We start from the raw sequence: 12194 nt of genomic DNA on the forward strand, positions 1-12194 counted from the left end.
TTTGGTGTCCACCCTTTGCATGTTCCAGCACCTTCTGTCACATTCTACATAACATAAAATAAATAAAAATGGTGGAGGGATGGTGGGAAGTTGGGAACCCCCTTATGAGGACAGCTGGTGTGTAGAGCTGGTGGATACAGGACCCTCTCAAGGAGCTCAACCTACCATCATTAGCCAAATAGTGAAATGGCACATTTGGATGGACTGCTCCTTTTTAGAACTATGCAGTTGATATCTACCTTATACAGAGTATGATTAGTTCTAATCTTGATACCCATGAAAGAATTGCAACACTGATGCCAAACTTCAGTAAAAAAATATTCAAATTTATTTGAAGCGAATACAGATATGGAAGATACAAAATGATTGTGATATATACATGTGGTCCAATGCCTTTGGACTGTATGTCTTGTTTTTGGCGCCACCTCTGCTGAGCCACGTGCAGAGTTGGGTGCCCATTTTATTGGGTAAGGCTTCAAGTGCGGCTAGTCCTTGGAACAAAAGTGAACACCCCAAAACCAGCCTTGTCTCAACCCCTGACCAATCAGTAACTATTGGGTCTGTACCCTGGATACGCCCCACCGGGAGATACATTCTGCCCATACATGCCAACCTGAGGTAAATGCTGCCCATACATGTTTTGAGGTGACATGTAGCCCCTGTGTGGGGAAAATACGGGGACGTCAAAGACCGTTGTATTGGGAGGATACTCTGACAGGGAATTTCTGGCTTCAGAGGGTCTAGGCACAGGAGGCATTTGAGGTCTCAGATTGGGGGGGTAGACATCCCTCTGCTCTGCATAGGTAGAGCTTGAGTATGGGGAAGACATGTAGTTACATAGAGAAAGTGAGGGGAAGTTGGAAAAAAGCAGGAGAGGGTGTATGCTGGGAGGGGCCACCACATTAGGGGCCACGCCAGTGGAGTTTGATGTTGGAAGGTTCCATAAGATCATTGGGAAGATTGAGGCAGGATGTACAGTTGGGGGCTGGGTTTGTACTGGGGATTGAGCTTCTGCTTCTCCTCTGACTGTAGTATTTTCATTTGAAGGATGGGGGTTATGAAAGTCTAAAGGTATGTAGGGCTGTCCATGCAGAATATAAGGAGCCAGGTCATAAGGGTAGACTTCCTGCCGGGTGACCGCTGTATTCTGCAGCTTCATGGCTTCGGCGGGAATCCGGCTCACATCCACCGTCCAATAGTTGCCTTTAGCCTGCGGCTTCAGTGGATCTTTCAGGACCTGCAAAGAGAGAGAAGACGTTAGAGGCGTAAGCCGGGACAGCATATTCACACAAATCTATTACAGGTCAGGGTAACAAAACCCTGTGACCTATTTATAATTATCAGGAAAATAATTTTCCTGGATCTGTCCCTATTTTTCAAAATTGATATATTTTATTTGGTTAAGATATGTCGGAAATTAGCAAATAATGAAAGACTAACAGCGATGAAAATTGGTTTAACAAAAGTAAAACTCCAACCAGAACTCTCTTCTTTGCTTTATATAGAGTAGGGAATGGTTGGGTCCCCTATCGAGTGTGTGCTAAGATTTTAGCTGGAGTTGTTTTTTTATTAAAATTGTATATAATTCTATGTAAATAAATACAACAAATGTGGGGCTTCTGGTGATCTGAAAATTGGAGGTGAATAGTGGGGCATGGGTCGCTGCAGGGGGGGCAATTCCCTGCACCAGGAGATAGGACAGTGCTCTGCGCTGGGGGAGTAGACAGTATCCTGTGCTGAAAGGACGGGGCCAAACTTATATAAGGGGTGGTGGCAATAACCTGTGGTTGAGGGGACAATACCTTGGAATGGCCATATGTAAGAATATAATGATGCAATATGTTGAATCAAGATGGATAATGGAAGGATGGGGGGGAGGGTATAAAAACAGAGATGTGGAAAACTGCACATACAGAGTGGATACAATAGATGTTCTCTGGCTTTGTGTTTCTGCCATGAAGATTTTTCTTTGAAAACATTGATTGCAAATGAAGTTCCCTCTACTGTGTCATACTGGGTGTGTCATCCATTGTGTGACTCAGCAGGGCTAGAGACACCGAGCCTACAGTAGGAGAATCCCAAAAAATAATCATCAAAATAATTTTTATGTTTGAGTAAAATATAATGTTATGCCACGTACACATGATCGGAAATTCCCACAAGAAAGTTTTGGATTTTTTTCCGATGTAATTTTGGCTCAAACCTGAGTTGCATACACAAGGTCACACAAAATTTGGATCGTCAAGAACGCGGTGATGTACAACCCTACAACGAGCCGAGAAAAAGTAAGTGCAATGATTCTGAGCATGCGTCAAATTGATTCAGAGCATGCGTGTTTTTTTTGCAGACGATTGGAATTTCCCGTTGGAAAATTTGAGAACCAGCTCTTAAATTTTTGCTTTCGGTAATTCCGACAGAAAAAGTCCGATGGGGCCCTCTACACGGTCGGAATTTCCGACCAAAACTTACATCGAACTTTTCTTGAAATTCCAATCGTGTGTACGCGGCATAAGTCTCCTTGAATCTGCAGGCTTAGTTATAATGAAAGGGAAAAAATGTTACTTTCCCTTTCACTGTATTTTTCAATGCTTCCATTCTCAGTTCACAAACATTTCTTATTGAAAGTTCCAGGGGTGATGTATAAAAACACTAGCCTAAAAAAAATAAACCAACTTAATGTGAAAAGAACAATTTAAAGGAAGTTCCACTCCCACTTGGAGGACTTTATGAAGTGTCAAATTATGTCCCTTAAAAACTGAAGAAAATTTCCACGGCAGCTCCATAATTAGACAATTGACACTATATATAACCATAAATATACAATTTATTATAAATAGTAGACATGTGCACACTGAAATATTTTGTTTCGGAATTTCATTTCGGAATAAATGTATTTAATTACTCCCGAAATTCGTTTTTATTTATTTTGTTTAGTTAAAAAATGCATTCGTCCGAAAATCCGAATTAATTAAGGTCGAATCTGTCATTGAAGGCTTATGGTGTCTGTCGAATGTTCTAAGAAGATTCGACGAAGCAGCTAAACTGTACAACGGCGCGATTGTACATTTCCGGTCTAATGCGCCACCCACAAGCTATAGTAAAATTCTAATGTTGTATGACTAGTAATAATTATATTTATTAATTATTATTACTAGTCAACCAACATTAGAATTCTTCTATAGCCTGTGGGGGGAGCATTTAACCATAAATGTCCGTTTGTGGTGATCGTATGTTTTTAGCTGCTTCGTCGAATCTTCATGTCTCTATAATAATGTCTTTTCTCTCTATGTCAAATCTTTTCTCTCTATGTCGAATAATCTTGGACTAATAGAGTTAGGTTAGGCACATTCAACCACAGATTCGATAGACACAGATCGCTATTGTCACCATCATGTCGATTTTTTCGTTTGTTAAAACAAACGCGAAAATCCCTGAAATTCGGACAAAAATGCATTCGGACGAAAAACGAAGGCACATGTCTAAAAAATAGACAATCGACAGATCCCCAACAGAAATGGAACAAATCCAGAATACAGGATACAGAAAGTATTAATAGCTGCCAGAGAACAAGGGTTCTCAACCCTACTGAGACTAGGGCCCAGTAAATTCTTCCAGAAGCTTCTCAATAGTAGGGGAAAAAAAGTTTATAGTCACACAATTAAATCATGGGGATACAAAATATGTTTGGAAATGGTCAAGAAGGTTTTGGATGGAGCTGGATGTCACTGTAGGAGATTGGGATTCTAGAGGGGGTTAGAGTGGACCTGATGGCCCTGTAGGGGACAAGGTTTCTGGAGGAAATTGAGGGTATATGGCAAGGCTGAGGGTGTCTCTAGGAGGCCCGGGGGCTTTTTAGGGACACTGTTGGAGGTTGGTGCAGGAGGGCTCTCAGGGGGTCTGGGGGGACTGTGAGAGATTGAGGGGCACTGTGTGCCACTGTGGGAGGATGGGTGGAACTCTGGGAGGTTAAGGGATCTGTAGCTGGCTTGAGGTTTACTGTAGAAGATTGGAGGGCACTGTGGAACACTGTTGAAGGTTGGTGGCACTGCACTATTGGGGGCAGGAGGGCTCTCGGGGGGTCTTTGAGAAGTTGAGGGGCACTGTGGGCCACTGTGGGAGGAGAGGTGGCAATCTGGGAGATTAAGGGATCTATAGCTGACGGGAAGCCTGGTAAGAGGGAGGCCACGGCAACAGTCTGGTGTTGAGAACCACTAGCCTAGAGAGATCCCATGAATTATATTGTGTTATGAGGACTATCCTGCAGGTTTAAAACCTTAAGAGCCCATCATCACCACCGCCACCATCACATCCCAAGAGCACCAAGTCCTTACCTTTCGGAAACAATCATTGGAGGATAGGTTGTGTCGAACAGAGTCCTTCCATCCCTGATAATCCCCCTTGAAGAAAGGGAAGAGGGTGCTGATGTCATGGAGGATCTGCCAGGAGAAAAATATAGTTGTAAGTGAATGAGCATGACCATAAGCCCTGATACATTATATGAGTAATACATTGCTCCATTTTTCAGCTTTGACCCTCACCAGGAGACCTCAATGTAGAACTCCTGAATATTCCAGGAGCCCATCTGTCCTACAATACTTCCTAAATGAAGCATGTAGAAAGTGAAGTCGGGGTATAGCCAGAACAATTTGTGCATGCTTGTATTGAACTGGGCAGGCAGCTAGCACTTTCTGAAGAAGCTTGGTGTTGGAGGCCTCCATGTTCTCTGTCCATAAATTTTTTCCAGACAGTGATAAAAACTTATAGCCAGATTCACGTAGAATCGCGGCGGCGTAACGTATCCTAGATACGTTACACCGCCGTAATTTTTGATCGCAAGTGCCTGATTCACCAAGCACTTGCGATGAAAACTACGCCGGCGGCCTCCGGCGCAAGGCAGGCCAATTTAAATGGGCGTGTGCCATTTAAATTAGGCGCGCTCCCGCGCCGGACCTACTGCGCATGCTCCGTTTCCTAACTCCCGCCGTGCTTTGCGCGCCGTGACGTAATTTTTTTGAACAGCGACGCGCGTAGCGTACTTCCGTATTCCCGGACGGCTTACGCAAACGACGTTAAATTTTGAATTTCGACGCGGGAACGACGGCCATACTTAAGACAGCAATACACTTGCTGACTAAAGTTAGGGCACCAAAAAAAACGACTAACTTTGCGACGGGAAACTAGACTAGCGGCGACGTAGCGAACGCGAAAATCCGTCGGGAATCGCCGTAACTCCTAATTTGCATACCCGACGCTGGTTTACGACGCAAACTCCCCCCAGCGGCGGCCGCGGTACTGCATCCTAAGATCCGACAGTGTAAAACAATTATACCTGTCGGATCTTAGGGATATCTATGCGTAACTGATTCTATGAATCAGTCGCATAGATAGAAACAGAGATACGACGGCGTATCAGGAGAAACGCCGTCGTATCTCATTTGTGAATCTGGCCCAGAGAGCCCCTGTAATCAAATTCTCAAACAGGAGCACATACCTGGGAAAGTAAGGATTATCTAAAAAAAACTTTTTGCATTTTGGATGAAGTAGGGACTGGTTCTTTTTATGTTGTCATTGGCTCTTTGGAGAAATTTCCTTTTTCCCATACCTTCAAGGGAGATGAAGGTAAATCCTAAGTTATACAGTTACCACAGGGTGAATTGTCCTCATTGAAAGGTTTCCCTTCTATTCCTGTTCTGTGACAACCTAATATTTTGTATTTTCCCTTCACTTTCATACTTGGGGATCACAGGGCAAATATAGAGGGGAAATCTCCCTAGCTGGGACACAAGCAGCAATAAAATTCAAAATAAAATGCAAAACACCCTTCTCTCTATAAAATCATTAGAAAACATATGTCCTCAAAGCACTGGTTACACCCAATAAGAGCAATAATAATAAAGGCCTTAGCTGCACCGTCCTTACATATATAATTTACACCTTCAATTGTATCAACATTATTCTCAAAACACAATATAAAAAAAGGAAGATAAAAAATGAAAAGGACCCAAAATTTGGAAGAAAAACACACAAATGAAATCACATAACCAACAAAAATACAAACAATAAAGCAACTAAATAAACCATCTTAGGTATTTTTTTTATAAATGTTTATATGATTTCATTTTTGTTCTTTATATTTTCTTCCCATATTTTGTTTGGAAAAAAAATTGGTATAACTAATCTGTTGTGGATAATATACCTAGGACAGCTTAAGGCTTATTGCGCCATACAAAGGCAACAAAAATCTGACCCACTACATAAAAAAAAAGTTTTGGCTCTAGATACTATGTTATATACATGAAAATTTGAGGTGGAAAATAAACAAGTTTTTCCTGGAATTCATTATGTGGTCATCTGAGTTTTGTATCTTGCAGATATAACAGAGGCAGTCAGAAGCTTAAATTACCGTATATACTCAAGTATAAGCCGACCCGAATATAAGCCGAGGCACCTAATTTTGCCACAAAAAACGTATTGACTCGAGTATAAGCCTAGGGTGTCCATCTGCATGCCTCACTGTGCCTCACTTTGCCTCACTGTGTCCATGGGCATGCCTCACTGTGTCCATGCCTCACTGTGCCCATGCCTCACTGTGCCCATGCCTCACTGTGCCCATGCCTCACTGTGTCCATGACTAGAATGACGTTTAAAGTGGGAGTCTATGGAATGGGTGCCCGGCTTTGTCTGGTTCCCCAGACAACAAACTTTGCACACTTGTAGAGAAGAAATGGGGTTACGTGTGTGCCAAGTTCCGGGTCCAGGGGAGCTACGACCGGCCAGTACCGGGTCCCCAAAGTCACCAGAGAAATTACCGTTTAACATGGGAGTCTATGGAAGGGGTCACCGGGTTTAAAAAAACGCTGCTCCCCGGCCGTTGGTCCTCCGGACCAGGCCCGGACTGGCCATCAGGCAAACTGGGCATTCGCCCGGTGGGCCGCGGCCACCAGGCTGCAAGTCCTAGTAGCGGGGCACAAGGCTCTTTGAGCCCGCGCCGCTCATCTAGCCTCTCCGCAACCGCCCTGGGGACGTAAACACAGAGGGGGGAGGAGCTAGATGAGAAGCCTTCGGCCTCCCCACGGCCGGGCGGCACGACTGCGAGGGGGAGGAGCCAGAGCAGACACCTGCTGCTGACAACTTGAAGCCGGCCCGGATAGCAGAACACAATCATTTTCTCCATCTCTCTTCTGCAATATTGGAATGCCTGAGGAAAAGCAGGCATTCCAATACTGCAGAAGGGAGATGGAGAAAATGTTTGCTTTATATGCAGCCGCCCCCACTGCTCCTCCTACACCACCCATACTCTTTGCCTCCTCGTGATCTCCACCTCCCCCCAGTGCTCTCTGCCACCCCCCAGTGCTCTCAACCTGCCCCCCAGTGCTCCCTGCCACCCCCCAGTGCTCTCTGCCACCCCCCCAGTGCTCTATGCCACCCCAGGGCTCTCAACCTCCCCCCAGGGCTCTCAACCTCCCCCCAGGGCTCTCTGCCTCCTCCCTCTATGCTCTCTGCTACCCCCCAGTGCTCTCTGCCACCCCCCAGTGCTCTCTGCCACCCCCGAGTGCTCTCTGCCACCCCCCAGTGCTCTCAACCTCCCCACCAGTGCTCTCAACCTCTCCACCAGTGCTCTCTGCCACCCCCCCAGTGCTCTCTGCCACCCCCCAGTGCTCTCTGCCGCCACCCAGTGCTCTCAACCTCCCCCAGTGCTCTCTGCCACCCCCAGTGCTCTCTCCATCTCCCTCCATGCTCTCTGCTACCCCCCAGTGCTCTCAACCTCCCCCAGGGCTCTCTGCCACCCACCTATTTCTCTCTGCCACCCCCAGAGCTCTCCACCTCACTCCATGCTACCCCTCCCCCCAGTGCTCTCTGCCAACCACCAGTGCTCTCTGCCACCCCCCAGTGCTCTCAACCTCCCCCCAGTGCTCTTTGCCACCCTCCAGTGCTCTCTGCCACCCCCATTGCTCTTTGCCACCCCCCAGTGCTCTCCACCTCCCTCCATTCTCTCTGCTACCCCCCCAGTGCTCTCTGTCACCACCCCCAGTGCTCTCTGCCACCCCCAGTGCTCCTTATCTCCCTCCATGCTCTCTGCTACCCCCCAGTGGTCTCTGCTACCCCCCCAGTGCTCTCTTCCACCCCCCAGGGCTCTCCGTTACCCCCCAGGGCTCTCCGCCACCCCCCAGTGCTCTCTGCCACCCCCCAGTGCTCTGAACCTCCCCACCAGTGCTCTCTGCCACCCCCAGTGCTCTCAACCTCCCCCAGTGCTCTCTGCCACCCCCCAGTGCTCTCTGCCACCCCCCCAGTGCTCTCCACCTCCCCCATGCTCTCTGTCGCCCCCCAGTGCTCTCCACCTCCCCCCAGTGCTCTCCACCTCCCCACATGCTCTCCACCACCCTTCCTGTGCTCTCCACCTCCCCCCCATGCTCTTCACCTCCCTCCCCCTGCTCTCCATATCCCTCCATGCCCTTCACCGCCCTCCCTGTGCTCTCCACCTCCCCCCGTGCTCTCTGGCGGAGGTGCTGGTTAGCATGTCATGGGCTGCTCAATCCAAAATGCCCAGGCCTATTTTTTGCCCCAGTCCGGGCCTGCTCCGGATAACAAACTTTGCACACTTGTAGAGGAAGAGTGGGGCTACATGTGTGCCAAGGGGACCTAAGGTCGGCCGGTACTGGGTCTCCAAAGTCCGGGAGATAAGGCGCAAAAAGGTAACTTGAGTATAAGCCGAGGGGGGCATTTTCAGCACGAAAAAATGTGCTGAAAAACTCGGCTTATACCCGAGTATATACGGTATATAAAAAAATTACATATATATATATAACATTGACAATTCACCCTACTTCTAGAACTTTTATTTTTAATAAATTTCATTTTTTGTTCAGCCTTCATAGGCCTACCAGAAAATTATTTTCTTTTTAAATAATTGTATACATTTTTTGCTGAAAATAAAAAAATGCCCCCTGACAAGTCCTTACAGTATTCTGAGCTGGTTTCAGTGTCACCCCCCCCCCCCCTAGCTGACCTAAAGCCCCAAGAAGCCCTATAATGGAAGGTTGGTTACCTGGGACAGTTTGAGTTTCCTCTCGGGGGAGGTCTGGATGACCAAGGAGATCATAGCCAAGTAAGAGTAGGGTGGTTTGGCGTAGCGTTGATAATTCTTCTTCTTACTCTTCTTGCTGAGCTCATCGGTGGTGTCGGGCTCTTCATGGCCTCCTTTGACCTTCCCAGGACAGTTCTGAATGTCGGCCAGGATCCTGTCTATGCTGTGTGGCTCAGGGACTGGCTTGTAGAGGGGGTCCCAGAAATGTCGTGGGTAATCCATGGCTTGGTTGGTGTGGTGTGTTGTGAGTGTGTGTGGGGACAGCCAGGTATTCATAGTGCTGGGACCCCCACCCTGGGCTTTATAATGTAAATGCACCTGTGACCATAAGGGGCGACGCCTCCCTTACTGCAGAGGGCCCCTCTCCATCCATTCAATTAAGTTTATAGAACGTTTCATGGCTGAGATGTTGGGGGTGGATTGTTATGTATATGTTGCGTTGACTATAAGCTGATGGTGTGTATAACATTTACATATACTAAGTTTTGTATATAGAATGTGTGGATATAGTGTTTTTTGTTTTATATCACATGCGTAATTTTGATTTTTTTACTAATTATAAAAAATTAAGATTTGTTATCAATTTTTAATTTTCTACATTTTGTATAAAATTATAGACACATTTACCAAGCTCAGAATTACTTTTTGAGCCTTTTTTAATGTTACCTTTTTATTTAAAAAAAAATGTTTTTTTTTATCATTCAAAATTAGTTAACGCCTTCAACCCTGAATTTGATGTACGTTCAAAGCTTCATTATTCCAAATATTCAACTACTGAATCTTCACTGTCAAAATAGTTTTATATTATTTTTTAATAACTTTATTTGTCCAATTTACTCATTTTGCATTTTGGTAATTAGTTGTATTTATTTTTAACTTGGAAAGGTAAATTTGTTGGGGGGATCTTATAACTTAATTGCATTTTTTACATACATTTGGATTTTTTTTATGTCTGTTTGATTTATTAATTGAAGTCAATAGGCTAGATTCACATAGATCAGCGGATCTTTAGATCCGCGTGATCTATGTGATTTAAGATCCGCTGCCGCAAGTTTGAGAGGCTAGTGGGTAATTCACAAACCACTTACCTCCAAACTTGCGGCGGCGGATCGTAAAACCCCCGGCGGAATTCAAATTCCGCAGCTAGGGGGAGTGAACTATTTAAATCAGGCGTGTCCCCGCGCCGATTTAAATGAGCATGCGCCGTCCGCAAAATTTCGCTAGGACGTCAGTGGTTTCGGCTTGAGCGTAACTTGCGGCGCGCAGGTTTCTGAATCGGCGCAAACAACGTAAAAAAAACAAAAACAAAAATCGACGCGGGAACTACGGCTATACTTAACATTGGCTGCGCCTCATAGAAGCAGGGGTAAGTATACGCCGGGAAAACCGATACGGAAACGTCGTAACAACACTGCGTCGGGTCCGCGTACGTTCGTGAATTGCCGTATCTCGCTGATTTACATATTTCTCAGTGTAAATCAGCGAGAACGCCCCCCGCGGCCATTTTTAAATTGCAGTTAAGATACGACGGTGTAACACAGTTACACCTGTCGGATCTTAGGCATATCTATGCGTAACTGATTCTATGAATCAGTCGCATAGATACGACCAGCCTAAGTCAGAGATACGACGGGGTATCAGGAGATACACCGTCGTATCTCTCTGTGAATCTAGCCCGATGTTTTGAATTTGCTGTTGATATTCCTGTTGTTCCAGATGATTTTCAGCCTTTTAGCCTATGTGAGGGTCATTTTCTAGAAGTTCCCTGTATTTAATAAACTTGTAGAGCAAATTGATGGTGAATATTTTAGTTTGGTGCCTCGGTCGAGCTGTGCAGATCCGGATTTCCGGTGTGTTTGGCTTCTCTCGGCTCCTCTTGCGTGGCTGCGGGCGGAGCCAAGCGTGGCCGAGCCTAGCCGAGTGCGCAGTACACTCAGCTCGGCGGCACTCAGAGACAGCGGGGATCAGCGTATAACGCGCACCCACGATTTTCCCCTGATTTTAAGGGGAAAAAAGTGTGCGTTATACGCCGATAAATACGGTATATATAATAAAACCAATATAAATATTTAGATGTTATATTATTATATTATATCTAGAAGTAGATTAATTCCTGATGATTTTCGAGAAATGTGTTGAAAAATCTTTCTCAGTAAAAACAAACTCAGTAATATTTAGGACTCCGTTAAACATGGAAGGTTCATTACTAATAACTAAATGAATACTGAAAGGGTAAAAACTATGAATACATAGTAAGTGATTATTGTTGATATTAAATAGGAAGTCTTAAAGTGGTTGTATAGGCTTTTTTTTTACTTTTACCTACAGGTAAGCCTATAATAAGGCTTACCTGTAGGTATAAAGAATATCTCCTAAACCTGTACAGTTTAGGAGATATTCCGCTCGCAATGCGCCGCTGATTGCCGCGGAGCATGCGCAGCGGCGATCCTCGGCTAAAGGGCCGGCAGCCGCCGGACCTTGCCGGATTGAAGTCTCCCGCGCGCATGCACGGCGAGTGACGACATCGCCGCTCCAGCCAATCACAGCGCTGGAGCGGCGATACCCGGAAGACACGCCGAGTCAAGATGACATCTCGTTTGGCGTGTACCAGGTAACTTCTCTTCACCTCGTTCCGAGGTAAGTATTTGATAATGAGCTAGTATGCAGTGCATACTAGCTCTTTATGGCTTTTGCCTTTCAGATGAAAAAAAAAAAAAAAAAAACATCATTGCGGGTATACAACCGCTTTAAGTAAGGATTAATACATATTTATTATTAATGAAAATTAAATAAAACATACTACTTATTGGTTTAAGGATATTGGGGGTCAGTTTTGAAGATATCTGTTCCTCTTGCTTGTAGCAAAAATGGAAAATTGTATCAAATACTTACCGTAATTTTCCTTTCCTGACGCCAAACCATGGCAGCATACTAGTGATAGAGCTCCGCCTCTTGACCACTCCCTCATGACCAGTGAATAGCATAAATTAAGGCATGGTTAGCCCCACCCTATTCTTTGAACGCACATGGGTGGGCTCATATGCTGCCATGGTTTGGCGTCAGGAAAATTACGGTAAGTGTTTGATACAATTTTTCATTTTCCTGATGC

The 12194-nt window shown here is 45.4% G+C and overlaps 1 protein-coding gene across 1 annotated transcript; it reads right to left on the reverse strand.

Annotated features, from left to right (window-relative positions):
• Positions 1-361: 361 nt before the first annotated feature.
• On the reverse strand, positions 362-9307 carry LOC120941352 (forkhead activin signal transducer 3-like). Its single transcript, XM_040354689.1, has 3 exons — positions 9047-9307; positions 4332-4436; positions 362-1237 (listed from the first exon to the last, which is right to left on the reverse strand). Exons 1-3 carry the CDS (start codon positions 9305-9307, stop codon positions 545-547), a joined length of 1059 nt encoding a protein of 352 aa, XP_040210623.1. The 3' UTR covers positions 362-544.
• Positions 9308-12194: the final 2887 nt, after the last annotated feature.

This window comes from Rana temporaria, chromosome 5, assembly GCF_905171775.1.
Source record: "Rana temporaria chromosome 5, aRanTem1.1, whole genome shotgun sequence".
NCBI classification, from domain to species: Eukaryota; Metazoa; Chordata; class Amphibia; order Anura; family Ranidae; genus Rana; species Rana temporaria.